The 26,864-nt window shown below is 39.0% G+C and overlaps 1 protein-coding gene across 2 annotated transcripts; it reads right to left on the minus strand.

Annotated features, from left to right (window-relative positions):
* Positions 1 to 8,424: 8,424 nt before the first annotated feature.
* On the minus strand, positions 8,425 to 25,052 carry LOC109092294 (transcription initiation factor TFIID subunit 4). 2 transcript variants are annotated; one of them, XM_019106053.2, is made up of 15 exons: positions 23,420 to 25,052; positions 21,293 to 21,432; positions 20,263 to 20,376; positions 20,038 to 20,130; positions 19,552 to 19,674; positions 18,412 to 18,501; positions 12,970 to 13,149; positions 11,927 to 12,071; positions 11,729 to 11,837; positions 10,904 to 11,073; positions 10,697 to 10,827; positions 10,350 to 10,475; positions 9,895 to 9,951; positions 9,683 to 9,802; positions 8,425 to 8,864 (listed from the first exon to the last, which is right to left on the minus strand). In XM_019106053.2, the coding sequence occupies exons 1-15, from the start codon at positions 24,108 to 24,110 to the stop codon at positions 8,697 to 8,699; spliced, it is 2,457 nt and encodes an 818-aa protein (XP_018961598.1). In that variant the 5' UTR covers positions 24,111 to 25,052; the 3' UTR covers positions 8,425 to 8,696. The 2 variants fall into 2 exon arrangements, with proteins under 2 accessions (XP_018961598.1, XP_018961597.1); XM_019106052.2 differs by having other exon boundaries at positions 20,038 to 20,133.
* Between the last annotated feature and the right edge of the window lie 1,812 nt (positions 25,053 to 26,864).

Genomic DNA, 26,864 nt, shown 5'->3' on the forward strand with positions numbered 1-26,864 from the left:
ATTACACAGAAAAGAAAGAAAAACTTAATTTGAAGAAATAAAGGCCTGCAGGTTAGGAGCAATATGAGGATGAGTAAAAGATGATTGAATTTTCATTTAGGTGGAATATCTAGTAATAGCAAGCAGCTCTTATTTTTGTTAAAGAAAAGTGTTTAAATGAAGCCAGTGATAAGATTAATTTCTTTTGTATAGTCGGTTCTCAGGCAGCCAAGCCACGGCGGCAGAAAAAATATAGTAAGGCACTGATGGATTGTTCTTTCAGAATTACAAACTTAACAGGTGGCTTGCGGCCAATGTTGTGTATGTTATTAATAAAGTTTGCCCTTTCAAATACACAAACATATATTTCATCTACTTAATAAAGGCCTAGATTTCCAAGGCCATGAACGAGAACAAATCAATTTGAAAATGATTTGGACAGTGTACATGTGCCTGCGTACATTATTGAATAGGGTGTCTTAAATGAGTGTTTACAGGTAAGTGCTGAGAGCTTCCAGAACAAACAAAATCACTCTACTACGGCTACGCTGTGCTGACTCAGCTGTTATACTGTGAGATGCAAGTCAACCACAGAAAGTGTTTCAGCTATGTAAATTGAATGAATACAAAGGAGCCTTGCAGTTTATTTGTCAGTGTCTGCTGTAATGGCCGTCTATGTTTTGCTAAACCATCATTCAGCATTATAAGTACATAAACTTTGAAGCAGATTGCAATATTTCATCAGCTCACTAATAGTATAAGCAGTAAACAATGGAGATAGCGTGTCAGTCTTAGACACTAAATTATTATTGAACAATTTACTTATATTTGGGAACTGGTAAATGTTTTGTCAACATAGCACTGAGATGGGTCTAGTCACTATTAGGGTGATGTTTAAACCCTGATTCAGCAACATGACAATCCGTACCAAAGTCAAAATGCAGCAGTAGCAGAACTCAGAAATCCCTCTGGGATGCTAAAGTTGGTTCTTCCCACAGTGGGCGTGTCTCAAGAGAGACAACTAATTGGCTGTGGCCAAACACGCAATCTCATTGGATCTGGATTCTGCTGTTAGGTGTATACTGTATATATTTCAGCTGGAAGATGTTCTGTTCTGTTTCAATAATATCATTCTCCTGAGTCTGATGAATTGCATTTAATATATTTTGTGTTTTTGCAGAGTGGTGAACGATTTGTCAGTGGCCTACAAAAGTCAAGTTTGCTGAGTTTCAAAAACCAGTGAAAAACCCTTTGGGTGAAGTCTTCATAGAAACAAAATGGTGTAATATGGGACTCATATTAGCCATGTGAAGTTGCACAGTAGGAAAACTGACAAAACTATGTTTAAAAATAGGAGAAATTTTGCTAGGTGCTAGTATTTGTGTTATAGCTATAAAATTTTCAACCATACAGCTTATTACAGTATGTAGCACACCTGTATCTGCAAAAGGCTTTTATTATCATTTGGAGATTTGGACACTGACGGATTTTATTGCTTCAAAATCCCCTTCTGGGGGTTGACGTTCACACAGAATTTTAATATGGTGTGGGTTTTGTTTTAGAAGCCGTCACTGAGTCATCCAAAATGGAAATCTCATTAGCATGATTACAGGTGGAGGAACATTTCTGAATGGACTGATGGATGATCAGGATATCAGGTTTTAAAACCCGAAAGCAGTCATTACGAGAAACCATCCCTGCAGAATCAGTGCTTTTCTTTGCAAATGTTTTAGTTTATGTAGTGCATACTTTCATGAACATCCAAAAAACAAGTAGAACAAGCATTTAGAGGATATGCTGACTCAAGTAGCCCAGGTGAGGCCCCTTTGGAAGTTCTACAGTTGTTTTACAATAATTTTCTGTCCATGGCACTGCAATGGGAAATCAGTTTGCTCCTTGCATCTCCAATATTCATATGGATTTAGAGCAAGCAAATATCTGGAGCAACAAACTGCCTATTTACAAAAATAACCTTAGTGAAAACTGTCTTACAATGCAGGGACTGTGCAAGAATACAGAGGCAGCTACAAATATAATGACATCATAATTAACTCTTTATACTAGTGCAAGTGCAAAAAACTTTTGTCTTTGTAATCTTTCATCAAAATGTAAATAACTTTAAAATAACTTTTCTTTTCAGCTGACATCATCAAGTCTTTTTTTCAGCCCCTCCCCTCCAAAGGCCTTTCATATAGAGACTTATTTCCCAATGGATAAAATCAAGTCCTGTTCTACTTTTCCTCTCACTGAATATCCCTTTTCACCCAGAAATATAAATGTTGATGAGCTGTGAAAAAAAGTGAAAACTCTTGTGAAGACTTTAAAGTCTTAAACTGAGGATAAACTTCTTGAACTAAAAGACTAAAAGTGACAAGGATCTTTAAATTGGGACAATACCACAAAAATGATCAATCTTATCCCTTCTGTGACCACCTTTCTTCTTCTACAGTCTAATTACATTCTAGAATTAGCACTTATTTGAGGGAGCCACAGTACTTTGAAGTAATAGCCGTGTTTCGAGGGCTTCTGGTTCATCGTTTTGGAATGGACAACAAGGGAGCGAGAATAATCACTTTAGAACAATACGTCCACAAATCCTCTATATCCCTTATTTTCTGTTTGAAGTCTCAGAGATCCTTAAGTCCCATTTAGCTAAAAAAAAAAAAAACAGGCCTGGCTAAAATTTGTACAAGGCAATACTTTGAGTTTTATGAGTACCTAGATGAGAACGGATTCTACTTTTTTTCAACAGTATGTTCTTGTTGGGGACAAAGTGAACTTCAGTAATATCTGTCCTCTATATACAGTATTAATTAGTTTGGAAAATTGGAAGTGATAATATCTGATAAATCAACACCACTTATTTACATTTACATTAGCTGGAGAGGAGAATCTGACTACTGTGAGTCCTAAGAAGTAGAATGGTTTATGTAAATGATTGATATTGAAACTGCATACCAATTTTCCTAATGGTCTGAGTGAAAATATTTAACATTTTAGGACTTCAATTGTTAAGCCATTATGAATTCCCATTTAAACTAACATTTCATGAAATTCAAGCAATGTTCAAGCAGTTCCGTGTTGTTACGTTTATTCTTTTGTGCTGTGTAGTGATGATTCTGATGCATTTGCTCTCATTAATTTACATTTACATTTGTGAAAAATACACACTATATGGTCTGTATATAGTTTAGTTTATATATACAGGTATGTATTGTTTTTACATGCATCGTAACCGACATGAAGCTTAACCCATACCACAGCCCTTTGCCCAGGCCTATTATCCCACCCACTACATAAAGCTACGTGACCCCAGTCAAGACTGGAATATTTTGCTCTCTATTTTTGACTAGTGAACAGCAGCTGTTAGACTTTGTCAACACAGCTGACAATTTCCATGGGCAGTCAAACAATCACCATTAGGTAGAGCTGCGGCTGCAGCAGCACGTGACATGCTTAGACATGTGCTACCATCCAAATGAAAATCTCCTGTTTATCTTTCCAGCTGAGACGCAGCTCATTAAACAGATAGAAATCAGCAAATATACAGATCCAATGTTCTTTCTTAATGTCAAATCTTCAAGTTTCCATCCATTACAAACAGATACATTGAGCAGGTGCTCATTTGCAGTTGCCTGTGTGTCCTGAAAGCACCAATTTTCTTTATTTGAAGTATAAATTCAGCAGCAACTTTGAGAGAGGATAACGATTGATTGTCTGTGTGCTTGTTTGTTTGTGTACGTTGCATCTCTGTTAATGGCTCCTTTTTATCTGAGAACAGTGGGATCCATTTAATAGGACCAAAATAACAGTGGAAAGGCACAGCATTTTTTTTTCCTTTTTTTTCTGCATTGTTGATGACAGAGCGTTTCCTGCAGGTCAGTGTTTTGATGGTGAATAAAGACGGCAAGCGAGACATTTAAATGCTTTCAACTTGTTCGTGATGATTGTTTGGACCTCTGTCTGGAGGAATAATAACAAATAAACATGTTTTGATGCATTATGTCTTCAAAGTATCAATTCAAACCATAATTACAGACTGAAAGTGTCAATTAATAGAGAAATTAGCGTAAATGGTTGATGGATGGTGTTTGGTTGTATTCACAGGCCATACACTGTTGAATCTGAACTTGAAAAATTTGTCAAAATTGCATTAGGAAAGTGGATTTTGCTGACTGCACTCTGAAATATGATTTATTCCTAGTATGTTTTGGCTGTGAAGTGTATTTGGCTCTAGCTGGAACTGCAGCATTTGAAAGAACAAGCTGTTTCAGTGTCTCATCAATAAAAAAAAAAAAATAAATATGTATTAAGGATCACAACGATGAATGATGGGCACTGAGCTGATGAATCGGGACAGAATCTAAAGAAGCATATAAATGTGAACTTCCTTGCTCACAGCCTTGTTCAAAGATGCAACAGCGTGCTGGTTTTAAGCCGCTGAGATCTGTGCTGAGGGAGGCCTTAGGCGCAGGATTCTTGCTGATGAAACTGTAGTTGTTGTAGACTCACTCCGGCTCAACAAGGGGGGAAACATTCTCCAGTCCAGTAAATGTAATTTCTCCTTTGGGTCATTGCCCGAATGGCCGGCAGGGCTGCTGAGGTGGTACCTTCAACATCCTCTCATGTAGAAAAGCAAAATTGTCTTGATAGTTTCCTCTTTATTACAGAAACCTTGTTTCTTTGTAGCTTTTGCTTTATTAAAATTACAGCACATGGTAACGCAAGATTTAAGCTTAACTGCATAGTGTTTATATTATAAATGTCATGTTGCTCTCCGGAATACTTAATTATAATTTATAATGTGTAAAACTTTTACATTAGCACCAGAATATACATTTAATATTACTGATATATTATCAGCAGTAGCAAGGTTAGATTATTTCAAGTCAAATCAATATTTCATGTCCACATTTTTATTTTGTGAGTAGCTATGACTATCCAACATATCTTTAAACGCAAATGTAAACTATTTGCTGTGAATGTGTGAGACTTTGTATTCATTAGCTAAAGGTAAATAACTAGAAGAATAACAAGTGTTTTTTTATTATAATAAATTAAAATATTTTGATAACAACCAGTTTGCTATATCAAGCTGCAAGCTGTTTTTTGTATTGCTAAAATAACTGGATACCAGAAGCTTTGCACATTCAAGTTAAAAAAGGCTGTGTACCATTCTTATTCTAACAATAAGCTACTGTAGATAGAAAAGGGTAGTAAATGTAACAAATGTAATGCTTTTTTTTAACTTTTTTTTTAGGTAAAGGGAAATACGTTTGCGTTGTCAATTAACTGTTTTAAACAACACAGACAACACATCACAGATTTTTAGTGGGGTTGAGATGAAAGAAAAGAATCCTGTCTAAACAGAGTATCAACTATTGCCTAAAAGTAACTAGCCTACCCATCATAACCTCAGACTGAACTTAATTGGACAACAGAAACAGTTAGAGACAGCAGCTTCAATATTTATTAGACAGAATCTCAAAGACTTAAGGCCCTTTGAAACCAGTGCTGAACTGTTTGAACGAACATATTTAAAAATTTATGTTGATGTATAGTAATCCAATAGTGGCAGTTCTGAGGGAAGAGGTTGAATTTTACAAACAAACAAGAAAAAAAGCTCAGAAAATTAACTAACTATTCATAATTACCTCTGACTGAAAATATTGTTATAATAATAATAATAAAATAAATTTAAAAAAAAATTCCAGCCGAAGGGCGATAAAAGCATTAACAGCCAATCAGAATCCACCCTACTGGGCTCCAGATTAAAGCAGCAGACAACAAAAGGCTGCGCGTGCTAATAATAAACAGAGTTATCATGTGCTCTGATTTAATACCCAAAAGGCAACTTTAATACAGTCCCTAATTTATCGTGCTATTATCCGTATTAGCTGAGTCCAGTATTAAAAGGACTGGATATAGCCTCTATGTGCCATCACTCCTCTCTCTAAAATAACAGGAGCGTTTCCTCTATAACTGAGCAAATACGGGTGCGATAGAGCAGCTGTTGAGGTGGGTCTCCTCATAAATTGAGGTTGACGGAGCTAAAATGAACACATGCACAAAGAGAATGGTTCATAATCACTCTGCTCACACTGTTAAAGCCGATTCATCACCGATTTTCCCCTCCTGAGAGTGAGAGAAAAAATCATGTTGATGTCTCGCGCGGATTATGAGGTGTTTGCAGATCGAAATGGCTCTTCCCAATCTGCTCGCACACAGATCGGGGCCTCCCCGATCATATCAAACATGTTTGATATTTAGGATTTTAAATCGGGATGATCACTCACGGCTATGATTACATCAGTACTTTCACAATAGCCAATGCACACCCGCGAAACAAGCTGCTGAACGGTTATATATATAAATTATATATATATATATGTATTCTTTTTTATTATTATTTTTTTTCAAGGCAAACTTTGAAGTTGGCTTGAGAAAGCCACACCAGAAGGTTCGAAAAAGTTTTAATTTTTAAGTGGTTTGAATTTTAAAGAAGTTTTAAAGCTTAAATTTAGAATATTTTAAAGGCAATACAGTCTATTAGAAAAATATCAAGCTAATGTAATAATATCTTGTAGTATGTAATGCGCCAAGATTCTTAAATCTTGTATTGTGTGCATGATTAAGATTTAAGGGAAGAAAACCTGTGAAGATTCTCCTTATGTTTGTGCTGCAACCAGATTTCATAATCAGTTAGGATTTTAAAACTCCAGTAGTCTGAGCCCGGGTTAATAACAGCAATTCCAATTCAAGCTGACAGCTATACCACCAAATGCCAGAACAAAAATCAAAACAGCTACCCATCTCAATTTTTTTTAAAGAAGTCTTACAGAAATCAAAAACAAACCAAAAAATTTGCTACCTATCTCAATTTGTTTTAATGACGTCTACCCCAACCCAAAAACAAATCTTACAATAATGCAAATACAATAATATTGATGTGCGCATGCCCAGTAGGCACTGGTGGCGTAGCTGTATCCCTTCTAGCCTCAACAGGGGTCTTTATAACAGTAAGATTTGGGCTTCCTAACGACGCTGGGATAATAGTCAGGTTACAACTGCTCCACCCAATCAAACCCAAAGTCTGTGTGATTTTTCCTCCGCCAGCGGCTGTGTTTACACTGAACATTCTGTGAGATGTAGCTAGGCAACCAGTCAGCCTCTGCCATCTCTCTTTCTTCCTCTTGAGAGGGAGCTTATGTGGGCTTAGCTCTAGAGGAACAGTGGCTCTTTGCAGCGAAGAAGGGAATTACCATGGAAAACACAGGATTGTGCCCGCACATAAAGGGCAAAAGAGGGAGGCTGACATGGCAGAGTGATTCTGCAGTGCAGAATAGACAAGACATCATTAGTCGTAGTCAATTTTTTCATGAGTCGCTGAATTTACAGAAGGGGGAACAAAGCGGATCGGGATATGTACTTTTTGACCTTTGACTGAACATGCAGAACTTTAAATTTCCAATGATCTACTTGTAGCCTAGAAGCATTAACTCAACCAATGCCATCTTGCCTTGCCAACTGTCATGCACTCATGAGTTTAACTCTTAAACCTGCGTATATCCAGGGGGATGACTGTGACTGTAACTGGGTAAGTTTGAGAGCCAAAGTCCAACACTGAAGTGTTTAATCTATCCTTACGGCTCTGTTCGACAGGAATGAAAATCGCAGTTCCACCAAAAAGCTCAAACAACAGTGACTGAAGAACCAGTAACTGGCTGGAGTCATAAATAAAAAGTCAGAAAATGTCCTTTTTCATTTTCAGCTACAAGCTTGCATTTATGTCTAGCAGAATGCTGCGGTATAAATCAACCCAGATGCAAAGTCACAATGGACGCAAGTCTGCAGTGCCATCTGGTGCACAACAAGAGAACAACAATGTGATGTCTGATTCACGAACGAATGGTTCTCTTGAACTGGTTATTTGAATCATTCGTTTGGACCACTTCGCAACGCGTTTTTGTAAATCACTCGCCTTGGAGAAGTAAAACGTTGAGGTCAGGTGACCGCCACATTAAACATAAAACCTAGTTATAAATATTATATCTAAAAGAACACTCACCACAACACCAAAAACTGGGGGCAAGGGAACATTCGTGATTCAAACGAATCGAGAGTCATGTATTCGAATCAATAAATTAAAGTGAACAGTCCTACTTGTTTAAAAAAAAAAAATAGCAATTAGGGATTCTTAAAGCATTAACTGTTATATTATAAAACCACACCACCAAGTTTTTTTTTTTTTTTTTTTTTATAGAAACTTTGTCCACTTTTATTTCTTAAAACATCTTTATAAAAACAAAAAAATAAAATGAAAGTTCAACTGCCAATTCTAATTCTTTTACATATACAAATTTAACATTAACAATACAAACCCAACTTTCTTTGAAAAACATGATATATAATTGCAATTTTCTTTTAACACAATTTTTGAAAAGTAAAATCCAAAATAAAAGGCAAAATAAAAGAAAGATGAAAAACACAATAGAAAGTGGAAAAAAAGAAGAGCACAAGTCTGCTCGAGAAAGTAAAAGAAAATGCATCACTGTATGTGTGAGTATGTGAGACAGTGACAGAAAGTGAGAAAGTGTGAAAGAGCAATAAAGAAAGACGAAAAGGGAATGACAAAGAATGATAATAACAGCAAAAAAGACAAAGAATGAGGGAGAGAGCCCTACAGACTGAAATGAGGGAAGGACGTAGGCTATCTGCTATTTGAGAAAGGCTCGGTAGAGCAGTTGTGAGTGGCTGGTGCTTCTCTCGTTCTCTAGACAGAAGAGCAGATCCCTGAGGTTTACACGCGTGATGCGCTGGCGAGTGTACTGCCTCGACGCTCCTGCATTTAAGCCCCCGGATGCACTCACGCACAAACCTGAGCCCTGTCAACACACACACATGAACTTTAACAACAATGCGAATATGTGTGAACTAACATTTTAATACCAGTGACAGTTCTGAGGAAGAAAAGAAAATAAGTTTGAAATTTTACTATATATATATATATATATATATATTTTTTTTTTACAATATATATATATATTTTTTTTTTTTTTTTTTTCCTCTCTGAAAAATGTGAACGAAAATATATTGTAATATAAAATTAAAATAAATAACGTGATATAGAGTTATATTTAAAAAAAAAATTCAAACTGTGAAGTTCTATAAAATTTGTGAATGATAATATATGACATAAATAGTATATAATGTAAGAAATAAATAGCATAAAACAGGAAAATATTAATCATTTGCTGAAAATGTGTTTGATAATATTAAATAAATATTTAAATTAAAATTTACTGTAATTATTTTTCTGAAAGTGATGATAATATATTGTAATATTATTATTAAAATATAAATAAACAAAAAAATAATACCATGATATAGAATTATTTTATTAAATACATTTCTCAGCAAAATGTGAATGATCATATGACAAAAAATAATAAATGAATAAATAGCATGATACGTGACTATATACTTAAAATTGTGTAAACAATTGCTAAAAATGGCTGTGTGACTATGCCCTTAGACTGTCCTATCTTCCATTTGTGACAATCTGAGACGACCCTTGAAGCATAACCCGGCATCTCAAACCTGCCCAACAGGTGCTAAATGATTTAAAGAGGGCACAAAGAGGGACAAAGGAGATGAAGAAGAGGGCAGCAGACTGCCACGTTGAGGGAGAGATGTTTGGTACCTCTGCGTCAGTCCCAAGTGAAGGAGAATCCAGTTTTCTTTTCTTTCTAGGTCCAATAGCCGCCAACGCCGTCAAGTTGGCATCTCTCTGTCGAATCTGAGCCAATTCCTGCTGCTGCATCTGTAGCCACACACACGCATACATCAGCTCTGACCCATAATCAAACACAATGGTCCTCTGACAAGATAGACCTCTCAAGTGTGCCATCTTACCTCTTTGGCCTTCTGTTTCAGCCGCAGCTGCTCGGGGTCCTCTTGTCGTGAGCGTGACTGCAAAACAGAAATAGCAGTTAGAGAGGATCAACAGTCAAAACACAGACATCTGCTGGAATCAAATTAATGTGTAAAAATTAAGCCTGTCAATCAATTTAAATATTTAATTATCATTAACTTCATGGTTTTGTTTTGGTTGTTTTTTGTTTTTTTTTCTCGGGTTTAAAAATAAAATTACGATATAAATCATAGTTTCACAAGCATCAACAGCCCTCAATCAAATCCATTGTAATTTGAGAGAAAACTTTTTATGGAAGAGTTTAGACTGAACCTGTTCTGAACTTAAGTATTAAATTACTAAGTATTAAAAATATTAGCATATTCAATTGCAATTAAATTAGCAGTATTAAAGTGGAGTGTGAGTGTGTGAGTATTGCTGGAGGTGGTTTACTGACCTTAGCTGCTTTCATTAAAATTTCTCTCTCCTGTTCTTCTTTCTTTTGTTTCTCCAACAGGTCAAGTTGCTCGAAGAACTTCAGCTGAGAGCGAACATCCTCCACCTGCTCGTACCGACTATCCTCCTGCACACACATCATTAAAATTACACACAGCCTTACAGGCTCAAAACAAAAGCTGGCACCTAAAGGATGGAGCGCCTTTGAGACCAAAAACCTGCAACAGCCTCTGGATTCATAATTCCAATTCTGACATAAATGAAGCATATCCAGGTTTTAACAAAGTGTGGTAAAGAAATATAACACTATGTTGCTATCAACATATTATAATGGGCCAGCAGACTTGCCTTGTAAGTCATGTTCTTTTGCTGGGCGATCAATGAGACCTTCTCTAGAAGGTTTTGCAGTCTCTGTTGAGTGGCATGAGAGACTATGTTTACGACCTCGGGACCCAGCTCTGTCACTCCAAACCTTTGGCCTGACCACATACCGGACAACAACAATTAGCTCTGGTATACAGTACATTTTAGTCAAATCGTAACTAGAAGTCTCACCTATCTCTAGTATCTTGTGCTGTAGCATGCTGGCGGAGAGGAAAGCTTCATCCTTACAAGACCGCATGACTGCCCCAACCAGCTCCGAGTTGGTGGCCAGGATACGAGCGCTCTCCTCCGAAAGATTAACGCCTGCCATTGAGGCCACGTCATTAATGTCGTCATCATCCCTGTACAGATTTAGACATATAAGAATATATGTTAGAAAGAGTTTGAGAGTCTATTTCTCTAATTGTACAAATGCTGCAAAACTGACTTTCTAAATGCCTACTAAACATGCCCTTACTGGATTATGACATTGCATAACTGCTCTAATGACAATTTACTATACTTTCAAGTGTATAATACATCTATTAATATATTTTAAATATCATACTTAGAGCTCTTAAAAGGTTACTTATGCTTTTTTCATATTTAATAATAAAAAAAAACAAAAAAATGTTTTTTTTATTTAAAAAAATTACTAAAGCTAAAATAAAATGAAAGCTAAATAGAAATATTTATTTTAAAAACTAAGCTGAGAAAGCACAAAAAAATTACTAAAGCCTGAAATGAAATATAAAAAATATAAAATAAAATACAAAAATATAGAATAAAATATAAAAAATAATAGCTAATTGAAAATAGTAAATATTATTATAGTATATAAATAATACTAAAATAACACTGGTTCACAGTATATGCAACCCATGGTCATGATAATGTCACTGTAACGGTTATAATTCACAAATAAATGACTGTGTACAGTACATGTCTTGTAAGGGAACCGTTGCTGTTCATTTTTTTTACATGGCAACAGAAAAGTTAAATGAACACAACACAAACCTGAAAGTTCCTCCAGCACCATCCTTTGCTTTATTCTTCTGAGCCAACGCTATAGACATGGAGCCCGGAGCCAGTTTAGTGCTACTCACAACACCCTGCTTCACAGCCACTGAAAGAGAGAGAGAGAGAGGTTACGTTTTGTGTCATCATACTATGAAACACAAAACAGGCAGTGATGGATCTGAAGGACACACTCACCTGTCTGGATCTGTTTGAGCTGCACCTGAGGCTGACCCACCACTATGTGGCCATGGGGTTGACCCCTGAGCGTCACCATGGGAGTGGTTGTCAAGGTAACCTGAGGGGGCTTCACTATTGCCCCCTGCTGTGGAGGCTGCAATACCTGAACAACGACATTGAATACCATTCAATAACTACAACCATATGGGAAAAAATGTACTTTACAAGACTCAAAGATGGATGTGAGAGAATTTTGGGCCAGCTGACGGAAGTGTAATTAATCATGTATATGTATTTTTAAATATTTGTTTATATATGAATTAATAATAAATATAATAATATTGTTTGTTTATATAATAATAATAGCAGCTACTATTATTATAATTAAATGCTAATAACAATATGTGGAATGGGGTTTAAAATGAATTTAACCTCATGTTATTATAATTGAATGTGTATCTTTAACTACACTTGTCACACTGATGTAAGTCTCATGATCCTCAAGTACACATAAACCATGAAAAAATGTATTTGTGAATCAGACTGACCAGTTGCGTTGCAGTGTCTATACCAGTTTGTTGATGCAGTCCAAGAAACACAATCATAGCATTTTAAAAGGGTGTTCAGTCCACTTTAGTGAAAAAAGCAGACATTCAAGAAATATTAACCAAACTGTGTCATAGAAATCATTTAGTTCCTTTTAATGAATCCGGTACTGAATGAGAACCAGTTCACAATTCCTAACCCTTGTCCTTTATCCGTATTATCCCACACCAATGTGTAAGAAACATCAGTTAATAATATGCATATGATGTTTTTCTTTTGTATTAATTGACACTGCTCAGAGAGATTTTTTACTTTGCTGCAAGGCAAATACAGGCATTACCATTCAATAATTTAAACTCCAATTTTTTTGTGTAAATTGTATAAATCAGTGTAAATTAAGACTAAACACCTGATTTTACCTTAAATGTGCTGTTAAGCATTAATAATGCCAACAGTGTCCTTGAATCTCATTAAACAACACATCAGGTAAATTATGCATGTAGATCTGTGTTTACCAGAGAGGCAGTCTGGCTGGAGTTGCTGAGGGCAGGCTGGATGAGCGTGCGAGGGGCTGTGGCGGTGGCACCAGTGGTATTGGTGCTGGTTAGCACCACAGCGGGCGCCTGGAGGGCCTGGCTCTGCTGGATGAAGGCCGTGGAGTCAGGAGTGAGCTGTCTCAGAGCTGGAAGACTCCTCTGAGGAAACACATGGAACAGAAGGGATTCATTGTGGGAAACAGGACTGCCCTGATTATAAAGTTTTGGCTGGTAATAAATCATCATATAAGCAATAGCAAATATCAGTTTCATCCAGCTCCATTTGCCTATTCGCTTTAGCTAAGCAGCACTGTGCGGCTTATGCAGGCAGTGTGAAAGCTGCAATGCATCAACACAACCACCAAAATGAATAGGGGTGCGCCGATCAGGATTTTTGAGTCCGATCACTGATCGCCGATCACAGAAAGCAGTATCTGCCAATCCGATCACTGATACCGATCTTTTTAAAGGCCTCTTTTTTTATCATTTATAACTATATATATTGATACTCCAATCAGGATTTTTAGAAATGTATTCAGGGCCTGAATTTCATTTTTGAAAATGGGGAAATTCCCCTCTTAGGTGACTCTTGTGAGAGGGGAAGCAGCACGGACTGTGCTTTCACAGAAGAGTCCGCTACTGATCCTTGGCTGTTAAACATTTATCCATTATTTTGATTTTAAATCCAAAGAAAATGCATCCTCATCAATCAAATCAATAACATTTTTTTACAAAACACAACAATAAAACAATCAACAAATATACATAACAACACAATAAATATAAGCAACACATTATTTAATACTTTTACTTTTGCATTTACTTCTAGATGTATATATTAATTTGCTCAAGCAAGTGGCAAAACATTTAAAATACCTTTCTTACGTTATCTCAAATTTACCATTAACAGAAATAGTCAGCTCTACTGCCTTTCCTTTTTTTTTTTTTTACAAAGTGTCAAGTCAAGTCAAGTCAAGTCACTTTATTGTCACATCACCACAGCACATGTGCCTTGGTGAGTCGAAATTCTTGGGAGCGTGCACCAGAAATTGCAGAAACAGTTAAACATATAACCATACAGACTTCAACAGGTGAAAATATGCAATATGCACATACATATAGTCAGTACACACAGTGTACTATTGGACATACTTACAGTTAGCACTACACATTTTACGCAATATGTACATACATACAGTTAGCACTACACATTATACACTATACACAGAATGTACACATTCTAGATTATGTAGACATATATACGCATGAAAATATGCTAAGTGTACGTGGGCTGGATACAGAAATGTTATGGATGTGCATTGGATGGAATCCAGTGGTAGCAGGTAGATTATTGTGTTAAATAGTTCGGTGTTGAACTGTCAAAGTTAAAGTGCAGTGTGTGGCATACCATATTGTGGAGTATGCTGTAGGGTGTATTAGTTCAGACCTGTTCATAAGTCGGATAGCCTGAGGGAAAAAGCTATCCCTCAGGCGGCTAGTGCGGGATCGGATGCTGCGGAGACGTCTTCCTGAGGGCAGCAGAGAGAGCAGTCTGTGGGAAGGATGGCTGGAGTCACTGATGATCCTCCGGGATTTCCTTATACACCGCCTGGTGTAGATGTCCTGGAGGGAGGGAAGCTCACCTCCAACAATGTGGCTGGCAGTTCGCACGACCCTTTTCAGAGCTTTGCGGTTGCCAGCGGTGCTGTTTCCAAACCAGGCAGTGATGCAGCCCGTCAGGATGCTCTCTATAGTGCAGGTGTAGAACGATCTGAGGATGCTGGGGCTCATTCCAAACTTCCTCAGCCGTCTCAGGAAGAAGAGGCGTTGATGTGCCTTCTTCAGCACTGCATCAGTGTGTGTAGACCAGGTGAGATCCTCACTGATGTTAACACCGAGGAACTTGAAGCTGCTTACCCGCTCCACAGGTGTCTTGTCGATGGTGATGGGTGTGTGTTCTCTGCTCTGTCTCCTGAAATCCACCACCAGCTCCTTGGTCTTGTCGATGTTGAGTGAGAGGTGGTTGTCCTGACACCATTTAGTCAGGGTGCTCACCTCCTCTCTGTAGGCCGTCTCATCGTTGTCGGTGATCAGGCTATCACCGTTGTGTCATCAGCGAATTTGATGATGACGTTGGAGCTGTGTGTGGCTGTACAGTCATGTGTGTACAGGGAGTACAGGAGCGGGCTGAGGACACAGCCCTGAGGAGCACCAGTGTTGAGGGTCAGCGGGGATGAAGTGTTTTTGCCCATTCTGACCACCTGGCTTCTGCCTGTTAGGAAGTCCAGGATCCAGCTGCACAGAGATCTGTTTAGTCCCAGAGTCTGGAGCTTCGCAACAAGTGTGGCAGGCACTATGGTGTTAAATGCTGAGCTGTAGTCCACAAACAGCATTCTCACATAGGTGTTCTTATTTTCCAGGTGGGAGAGAGCAGTGTGTAGAGTGAAAGCAATAGCATCGTCTGTAGAACGGTTGCTACGATATGCAAATTGTAGCGGATCCAGTGAGGCAGGCAGCACAGAGCAGATGTAGTCTCTGACGAGTCTCTCAAAACACTTACTGAAGATGGGTGTGAGAGCAACAGGCCTCCAGTCATTCAAGCATGGTGATTTTATTTTTCTTTGGTATGGGCACAATGGTGGATTTTTTGAAGCACGAGGGAACCACAGAGAGAGAGAGGGAGAGGTTGAAAATGTCTGTAAAAACACCGGCTAGCTGGAATGCGCATGCTCGGAGCACACGGCCTGGGATGCCATCAGGACCCGCTGCCTTGCGGATATTCACCCGTCGGAAGGATCGGGTTACATCATAAAAATTAAGCTCATCTGGAAGAGTCTGCAATGTTCACACAGTTTTATCCCCCTCAAAGTGGGCGGTGTTGTGAGCCTCGAAACGAGCATAAAAGTTATTCAGCTCGTCCGGTAGAGAGGCGGCAATGTTCACAGTAGCTGGTTTGTTCCCTTTAAAGTCTGTGATTTTATTGATTCCCTGCCACATGCTTGTTGCATTGCTGGTGTTGAATTGTTCTTCAACTTTGTTTTTATATCGTCTTGTTGTGGCTTTGATGGATTTCCTGATATCATAACTGGCTTGTTTGCGATCATCAGCGTTTTCGGATTTAAAAGCAGATGTCCGTGAAGTGCTGACAAGGCTGCTCGAACATTGCTTTTAATCCACGGTTTTTGGTTGGGGTAGATGTGGATTGTTTTTGTCGGCACTACATCTTCTACACACTTCCTTATGAAACATGTTACAGTTTCTGAGTACACCTCTATGTCGTCATCAGACGCTGCCCGGAACATGTCCCAGTCCATGTGATCAAAACAGTCTTGTAGTATAAGCGTCTGATTGGTCCGACCAGCACTGAATTGTCCTGAGGGCGGGTGCTTCCCGTTTCAGTTTTTCTGCCTATAAGCAGGCAGCAGCAGACAGAATGGAAGAGTGATCCGATTTGCCGAAAGGTGGGCGTGGGAGAGATTTGTAGGCGTCCCGGAAAGGAGAGTAGCAGTGGTCCAGTACACGATCACCACGCGTGTTGATGGTGATGTGCTTGAAAATATTTCGGAGCTATTGTTCTGAAGTTGGCTTTGTTAAAGTCCCCCATAACAATAAACGCTGCATCTGGGTACGCGGTTTCCTGCTCACTTATATTCCCATACAGTTCCTTGAGTGCCTGGTCTGTGTTGGCTTGAGGGGGAATGTAAACAGCGGTGATTATGACCGCTGTGAATTCCCTCGGTAGCCAGAATGGTCGACACAGAAGCATATGAAATTCCAGATCAGGGGAGCAGAAGGATTTAATAGAGTGCAGGTTCCTTTCATCACACCACGAGTTGTTGATAAAGAAACAAACGCCCCCACCTCTGCTTTTCCCTGTGAGCTCTTTCGTTCTGTCCGAGCGGTGCACGGAGAACCCCGTAAGCTCGATGGCTGAGTCTGGAACCACTGCAGACATCCAGGTTTCTGTGAGGCAAATAATGCAGCAGTCCCTTGTTTCTCGTTGGTATGAGATACGTGCCCGCAGTTCGCAAAGTTTGTTGTCCAGTGACTGAACGTTAGCCAGCAGAATGGATGGAGAGGAGGTCGGAGGGGACGACGTCTGAGTCTGACGAGGACGCCGGCTCTCTTTCCTCTTTTCCCGGCGGCGTTTCTCGTCGGTCGCGCCCGCGCAGCCCAGACAAAGGGCTCTGATGCGGTTGTCTGTAACAAAAGCGCCGGGCGTTCAAGAACTCAAAGTCCGGTTTGCGTTCCGCGACGTAGGAACCGATGTTCAGAAGCGTGTGTCTATCGTAGACAGTTATACAAACAACATCCAACACGTAGAACAACAAAAACACAAGTAAAACAGACGAAAAACTGCAAAGTTTACTCGGAGCTCGCAACACGGCCGCCATGCTCGGCGCCATCTGATCACAAGTATTATATTTATTACAAGCAATCCTGCCGTTCATAAAGAACTTTGTTTTTCTTTCTCCACGAGTGCCATCTTATTGCCTTGTTTATCTAAATGTGCTCTTTCCCTTTAAACCTAGCCAAAAACACATATGTGTTGACTGTGAAACGCAGTTGACTTTAATAATATGCATGAATGGTGTAATTACTACATTAACGTGTCAATCCATGTTCATATTTACTGAAAACAATGTGCTGTTACTTTAATTCAGCGCTTGCAGCGTAATTGGTGCGGCGGAAACGATCTCTACACTACTGCAGATGCGCTGCCGGACCACAACCGTGTGTGCAGTGTGAACGCTTTCCGTTAACATGAGTGCCGGAAAAAATATGCACCGCATACGCACTGCAAACAGAGTAATGTGAACCTAACGTGTGCGCTGTGTGTGCATGAGCACACGGTCTCCAGGAGAGCGCGCGAGCGCTGAATGGTTAAACACGGGCAAGAATTAAAAATGAATGCAATTTATAAACTTTAATGCTGACACTGCCTCGATTGTGCAAGTGACAGTTCCTGTGTCACCTGTGCAGCTTGCTCATAGACAGACGCGATGTGTGGTGATTTGAAGCCATTTGCATATTTTGAGAGAGAAAGAGAGAGAGCCGGTGCCGCTGCATGTCATGCCAAACCTCTCACAGCAGCGTCATCTGCTTGAGATCGTTTTTTGAGATCGGCTTTTTTAGAGACCGCTGATCGACCATCCCAAAGCGATTATCGGCCGATTGTGATCAGTAGCCGATCAATCGGAGCACCCCTAAAAATGAACATTCTGCTTATGTGTGCTTTGTTAAACAGGGCTAAATAAGATAACAAGCTTGCTTAATAAAACACTGTATTTAAACTTAATAATTAAATCCCTCCGATTAGTAGCTACTATAATAATTTATTAAATGTTAATTACTATATAATTACCTGGTTCTGAATCTCAGTAATTTAGTTACATTTTCATAATATTTTAAGATCTTTACCTTAAGGAAAGGCACTAGATAAGGCTGAGGAGAGGAGTTGAGCTCTTTGTAGAGCCTGCTGGTGAACTCCTCTGCTTCAATCGTTCCTTCCTAAGGGGACGAACACAAAAACAACTCACACATCGGGACATTTTAGCATATTTAGAGGTTCATATCCCCCACGACCAATGACTAATACAGTGGCTTCAAAAGTCTGTGTGCATATAAAAATGTTCATTTAAAACAAACATTTTAGAATTTTAAAGATGTCAAACAAAGAAAAGTTATAGTGTAAAATGAAGAGGAAATATATAAGATTCTTTACTATTTCTATTTAACTAAGCAAATTTGTGACAATGAGCATCTGGATTTCTTTATATAAAAAGTTAGGTTGTTTCCATTAAAGCACAGCATGATCATCAAATTTTACCCAAACTTCATGAGAACATGCAGCTCAAGTACATTTTCTGCAGGCAAATGATTTAATAATTTAAATACATTCTAATCAATTTTTCAATGACTTTGACAATTTTTAATGAAACTGTTATGCTAATAGTATAATTTTAAATTCACAAAATGGTTCAACTGTATGAATAAAATTAATTATTATAGAAATAAATTATTACAAATTATTTTAAATATACACTACCATATATCAATTTCAAAATGTAATACCAGTTCAAATATAAAACAATAACACAATAAAAAAAGCAAAAGTATCATGTTTTCCATCAAAATATTAAACAGCACAACAATGGCACAGGAATAAATTACAAAAAAGAAAAAAATAGAAAAGGGCTATTTTCAGTTGTAATATTTATTAATAGTAATAATAATGTATACAGTACAATAATATTATTGTTTTGCTACATATTTGATCAAATAAATGCATTCTTGGTGAGCATAAGAGACGTCTTTTAAAAACATTGCAAAAATCTCAAGACCCCAAACTTTTGTACAGTAGTGAATAAAATAAACTAACAAACAAATAAATAAATAAAAGCTCTTTCAATAATGGTCACACTGTAGTGGTAAACTATGAAACACTCATTCAACGAAGTGACAAAGTGAATCTGTACAATTCCATTTTTACATTTTGATAAAAGAAAAAAAATGTCTGATTAAAATCTGACAAACATGCAGTAAACCTCTGAAACTTACCAGCAGGTTCTTGACCAGCTCTTTAACGTTGGCGACAGTCTCTGATGACTGCTTACCGCTAGTGGCCAGCTTTATCAGCGTGGACAAGAAGTTCCTACATTTCTTAACATTCTCCATCGTCTCCTATAGAAAAGAAAAATGATTGCATTAGCACAAAATAGTTTTACTCTGCAGCAGCTTAAGGTTATCTTGCTTCTGTACCATGGATGCATACAAATGTTCAGGTTAAGATTTAATAGCATCAATATAAGTCTTGCATCAAATGGGGATATCAGGGGATTTCCACTCTGAGAACAGTTAGCTCATTTAGGTTTGCACTCGGAAATCTCTTTAACTCATTTTCACCAGCCGTTAAACATATGTAATCAGGTCAGTTTATAGACCTTTCAAGAAACCTTTAATCATGAAGCTAAATGTTCAGGACCGTTTCTTCAGTTATGAACCAGCGTGTCTTTGTGTGACTGCTAGGTTAGTGCTGCCCCTCACCGTTGCCGAGGAGACACTGGTCCCCGTGGCAGGAGTCACAGTCCTCTGGGCGGTTCCTGCCTGCACTGACAACACTGCACCCACAGAGGAGGCCTGCTGACACACCAGAGAGAATGAGTATAAAGAGAGAAGATAACAGCCACCTTAGAAATACACTTACAGCACAGACTGATTGCTGTCATTTCTAAAGGGGCTGTTTCTAGGTGATGTGTCTTTTATAGCTACCTGTACCGGTGGTCTCTGGAGTGTGGTAGTGGCCGTGCTGCTGGCTGTAGGAGGGCTCTGCTTTATGATGGTGGTAGGAGTCACCTGTCGGGCCATTAGAGGAGTTCCAGGTGCCTGCAGGTGTACAGGTATACATCAGCAAGCAAAGACTGACAAGGGAAATTAATTAAAGAATTTAAAAAAGCATGGAACCAATTAGTTAATAGCTAACTTCATTATATTACGGCCTAACAATAAAGATGGCCGATGTCCCAGGGCCAGTTAGAGAGATTTTTGAGCTAGCTGGCAAAACTCTCACTTACTCTGGACTTGTGCTGTGTCGCTACATTTTATGCCGTAAAACATTATATTTATGTGATAGAATGATCAAATTTTGTTAAATCTCATTTAACGTCAAAGGTACATTATCTATCCTAACACAGATGAGAATTTGTAGTAATTTCAAAACTACTTATTATAGTCTTGAAAGTATCAGTCAGAATGGATAAAAACTATAAAACAAATCAGTGACATTTCACACCATATTCCACTGTTTCCTAACAGTAGTGTATTGATGAATTTACACACATTTTGCAATGGAGTTCACTACTTTTTAAAAGTTATTGAAAGAAGTCTTGCATGCTCCAAAGGGTGCATTGATCAAAAATACAGTAAAACCAAAAGTGTGAAAGAGTATTACAATGTATTTTTCTGTTTTAATATATTTTTAAATAATTATTTATTTCTGTGATGTGCTGTTTAAGATATAGCTATTGATCATATATTTGTGGTGGCATGAAGAGAAATTGCGAAAAAGCAAGTAAAATTCTGAACTATTGGCCAGGTAGTTCAGATTTTTTTTCCTGCCTACCACAAAAATGATAAACAGCCATTCAGTCCAACAGAAAAAAAAAAAAAATCACACATCTGACATGCAACATTAATAACACAAAAAGTCTATATAACCACAAAATGTATTTATTGTTCCGCAGTCATTCTGAAATATGTCCTGCTGATGTCAATTCAGTTCAGGACGGTCAGAAGGCATTACCTGTGCAGGGGTGATCTGCCCAGGGGTGGTGCTGGTGGGGGCAGCAGGGCGGGCGGCCTGAGACTGGGCCTGCATCTGTGCCAACATCTGCTGTGGGATCATCAGTAACTGACCACTGTCACTACGCACCAACACCATACCTGCGCACACAAACATCACACATATAGAAAGGCTGACATCACTTCCCATGTAAAAAGTTATTCATTAGTGAGCTTCTCCTATTAGGGTTGTGCTGACAGATGATGGCCGATACCTTTGACGATAGCAAGATGATTATTATTATTATCATCATCAGGTTAGTAATACTATCTAATTAATATTAGGGCATATTCATTCCATCATATTTCTTTTTTCACATTTTTACAGTGTTGCGTGTTATAACCACACAATTCTGTTGGCTTTATGAATGCAATGGCCAATCAGAGACGACAGGACGATATGACTAGGGAGCATATCACCCAAAACTATTTCCTATTGATCTAACTGGAGCCAATTCTGGCAACCATGCCCTGCTTAGAGGCATGAAGAATAAAGCGCACAGTTGGTGGCCTATATTTGCACAGCACACTGAGAACCCTACACACTCCGTCTCCGTTACCGTGTGAACCAACGGATGTGTTCTGAACAGAAACTGTTGGTCGGAGAATCCAGATGGCCTCTTGTAGAAAAATCTGTCAAGTATTCTTTCCAGCCAGACAACAGGCTTGTCAGAATGACCAGAGCATACAGTCATAAGAAAAATGGCAGTCACACTACACTTTTCATTTACATGTATGCGAACACCGAAGACTCACACTGAGAACTTTAACATTTTGCAAGTTTAGTGAATTTTACCCTGCAATTTTTATATCACATCAAGTGAAAGTGACGTGTAGCCAAGTATGGTGTCCCATGATGTCCCATACTCAGAATTCGTGCTCTGCATTTCACCCATCCAAGTGCACACACACACAGCAGTGAGTATTCAACAAACACACACACACACCTTGAACACACACCCGAAGCAGTGGGCAGCCATTTTTGCTGCGGCGCCCGGGGAGCAGTTGGGGGTTAGACGTTGGAAGAGCGTCGGTCCTTCACTCCCCCACCTACAATCCCCGCCGGCACTGAAACTCAAACCCGTCACCTTTGGGTTACAAATCTGACTCTCTAACCATTAGGCCACCACTCAAGACGTGGGACCAATAGAACATTAAGTCACACAATCACCTCTTGGCAGATTGTGTTATTTTTAGTTTAGATTTGTTTATATTTGTTACATTATGGATTTATGTTTTTAAAAAGATGCTGCAGAATCTGATGTTATATCACAACCGTTACAGTGTCAGAAGAAATTTTACATGCTCAAAGTGAAGTGTAACCGCTCCATAACAGAGAAGAAAGGTAGAAGAATGTGAGACAGAAGCAACTGAAACCAGAATAGATTAGAATACTTAACTTATTAAATCACTGAAAGTAAGATTTTAAACATTTCAGCACTGAAAGTCAATGGAAGAATCTAAACTTTAATAAGTATTTACAAAACAAAGAATCATATTTCCAAGCACTATAATCAATAGCCACAGTTTAACCTAACATGTTCTTCAAATTCAGTTACTACTGTTAAAATACCTTAAAACTAGTTGATTCTAAGGCGGAAAAACTCACTTGGGAGAAGATATGTTGATATCAACAAGCTTTTTAACTTATGCTTAAAGGCAGAGTTTATCAAAATAATAATAATAATAATTTGCCATCATTTACTTGCTCTCATGTTTTTCCAAATCTGTAGGACTTTTTCTTCTGAGCACAAAAGTGGATGTTAAGCAAAATGCAACTTTTTTTTATCCAATACAGTGAGAGTGAATGAAGCTGTCACTCTGCCTGACATCTCCTTTTGTGTTGTGCACAATAAAGAAAGTTATGCAGGTTGGAAGGATGTGCAATTCTAGGGAGAACTATACTTTATACAAATTTCAGGAACTTTAACTGCTCTGCTGTTGTTGTGTGCAGTATGTTTCCAGCGCAGCGCGCGCATCATAACACGCACGCACAAACTTGGCACGAGATCACAGATGGCTGTTAAAATCTCTACAACTTCCTCATTATACACACATTTAAGGGGAGTGCTAGTGTGAGCGAGGATACCTGGAGGTAGCTGGATGTTCTGAATGTTCTGTCCCGGGGTGCTCTGAGGGAGTCGGGGCGCTAACACCTGTGGCGCAATGGCCCTGATGGCAGGGCTCGATCCCGCTGCTGCTGCAACAGTTGCCGGTGCTGCAGTCCTCGCAACCCCTTGCAAAACAGCCCCCTTGGCCACTCCAGGACCGAGAGTCATGGTGCCGGCGGGCTGGATGATAGTTTTAGTAGCCTCGGACTTGCTCGCTGGGACAGAAGCAGGAGTCTGGTTCATCAAAAGAGGGGTCGTTGTAGTAGTAGAAGTAGTAGTAGCAGTAGTAGTTATTCCCGGGGTCGCTACATTGGCTACAGTCGCCGAAACGGTGTTAATATTATTACTCCCGTTAATAGTTAAACATGTTCCAGCAGTTTGCATAGATGCCCTGACAACTGTCACCGAGGGTCCTGCACTGGATGCTGCCGCTGGAGGATTCCCGTATGAAGACTGTATCACTGTGTTTGGGCTTGGCGCGACAGTGACGTTTCCGAGTCCTTTCGCCACCCCGGGCCCGTTATTAACAACTGGGACAGAAGCTGAAGCGTCGTCTGATGATGATGATGGGCCACTGGACACTGGAGTGCCGCTTTCAGTGTGCGGATCCATTGCATTGCCTCCGTTCAAAGTTTGCACTGTGGACGTCCCGATCAAAGTAGTTACCATAGCATTAAGAAACACCGGATCGCCTCAGCTGTCTTCCATCTGTGCCTCAGGCACATCAGTTCAGGAAGTTTTGTTTTTCATCCGCTTTTTCCTCCAGTTGCTTTTCGAAGGAACAAGCGTGAGTGGAGGGGAGTCTCGTGTCACAACGTCAATACAGATTTGACAAGCGCCCGTGTCACCTCAAGTCCACTAGTAACAATGCGCTTGGGAGAAATAATCATCTAGCACACTTGAAGAGCAACAGCTTTCATTATGTTCATATGTACAAGAGCGCGCAGAATGTCAACATTAGCTAGTTGAATTGCCTCTTTTCCCGGAGTCAGCGGGGTGATTTTCCGGTTGCCTGGGCGCTTACCTCAAACTTATTGTGACAAGATGTGGAAACTTCTAATCTAATACAACCTGAAGTATCGGTAAAAAGTTTCTTTCCCACTCTTTTAATACTGAAATCCTTATATAGCAGGTCAAAGCCTGCCGCCATCTTCGATGTGAACAGTGAGGAGCTTTGGACAAAATGACATTGCGCATGCGCGCAGAAGCGGAAACGTCATTACGCTGGACTTTTGCGGAGCCCTGATTGGTTGTCTCCCTGCGTGAAGGCGGGACTTGTGAAACGTCAGTTGATTCTGGCGGAGCGCGCGGTCGGAGTCGGTCTGTCATCGAGAAAAGGGCCTTGTGAAGTTGAAAAACGATCGTTGATTTATACGCAGATTGCTCTTAGGTATATCTAGAGGCGCTCTTAGATGTTATGTGCTGGTTATAAAGCGTGTAGCGGCTATTCGGTGAACTTAACAGCGGGCTGTCTTCCCCAAGATGGCCCCGTGTTTTGAAGCGTCTGTGTTGAAAGCGTGAAAAGGCGCCACACCTCTGCCAGCGTGACTGGCCACAGAGGGCACACTTGCAGCTGCATCCATAGTTCAAGGGTTCCTGCCCAAATCTTTTGACTTACAGTATCCTCACGTTTACCTCACTCCGTTAACGTTACATGGTATATTTTTGCAATCGCATTTAATCACTGTGCTAACTACAAATGGAATGTCTAAAATAAAATATAAATATGTCTTAACTTTGCAAGCACGTTATGTAAATATAATATTTAAATAAAATAGTTCATGATTCGATAACCTTAAACTAATCAATAAAAAGCTTTTTCTTGTACACAGGTGTCCAGGTGGGCGTTTGAGTTAGTTTTTTGTTGTTGTTGGTGGTGGTGGTGTTTGTTTGTTTGTTTTTCTTGACAGTTTATAATATTTCTCTTTCTTGACAGTTTCAAAGTAATTTATGATATATTATCATACTGGAGAGGTGTCTTTCCCCGTATTCCATTTATCTGAGATTAGAACAATGCTGTTAAACGAGTTTACTACACTTAATATTAATAACTTGTTTCTTATAAATGTGTTACAGACTTTAATTGCTAATGATCTAATGCACAGTGGATAATCAAAGTGATCAAAAATGTTTAAATAAAAACATGACAGCTTTCAAATATCTCTAATATTAAACTTGATTCAATAACTGTAAAGTCCACAGAGCTTAACAGTCAGTTATGAAAAATGAAGATGCTGAGGTTTATAATACAGAATAAAGGATGCATTAAATATGAAGATGGAGAAAACGTACAATAATACATGGTGTTATAATTGCATCTTTGACTATGCAAACTGACAGAAAAAAAGAATAAAAAATTATATATATATATATATATATATATATATATCATCATCATAAATTTGTGTTGTTGCTGAAAATGTCTGCCATAACATAATCTGATATAATCACACCTGTTATCTAGTGTGTATAATTGCCCCTGATTTCCCTACTCATTAATTTACAGCTGTGCTTTGGCAAGTTATTTCTGAAAGAGATTTAAGTGTATTTGCATCACAGGTGTGGCTCTTCTGCGGTGTGGTGGCTTTCGGATTCAAATTTCAAACATAGCCGTGGCCAAAAGGTTTGAGAATGACACAAATATTAATTTTCACAAAGTCTGCTGCTACAGTGTTTTTAGATCTTTTTGTCAGATGTTACTATGGTATACTGAAGTATAATTACAAGAATTTCATAAGTGTCAAAAGCTTTTATTGACAATTACAATAAGTTTATGTAAAGACTGCAATGCTGACCCTTCTTTTTCAAGACCTCTACAATTCACCCTGGCATGCTTTTTTTCCTTTTAGCTTCCCCCAACCGCCTTAATCCTCAAGTCTTTTGCTTGCCATCACGAGCCAACACTCATTCGCGTCAGTTTTGGGCTCTTATCAGGGTTGCCAGGTTTTCACAAAACGGGTTCCCCGTTAAAAATAGCTTTCGGGGATAAAATACACGTGTTTTGGCGGGTTTTCCCTGGTAAAATTCGCATTTTTAGGGGATAAATATCACGTTATTGAGGACCTTTTTTTTAACCCGCGGACATGCAGTGTTAAAGTAGCCCAATTCCGCGGGGAAACTGCGGACTTGGCAACACTGTTTCTTATAAGCAAAACTAGATTGCTTTAGCGCCCCCTGCTGTCGGCCGTCAACGTCACTTAATCTGACCCTTTTTCTTTGATGGTGAACCAGCCAGGCCGACGACCGTCGGATGGACGGCCGTTCTGGACTTCTCCAGAACGTCCAGATGCCCAGTCCACCCCTGCGAGCCACTTATTAACACTTTGCCTTATGGCAAGGTGCTCCATCATGATGAAAAAGGCATTGTTGGATTGTTGGGAGAAATTGATGTTTTTGTACCATTCTTTATTCATGGCTGTGTTC

Source organism: Cyprinus carpio, chromosome A11 (assembly GCF_018340385.1).
Source record: "Cyprinus carpio isolate SPL01 chromosome A11, ASM1834038v1, whole genome shotgun sequence".
In the NCBI taxonomy this organism is placed as follows: Eukaryota; Metazoa; Chordata; class Actinopteri; order Cypriniformes; family Cyprinidae; genus Cyprinus; species Cyprinus carpio.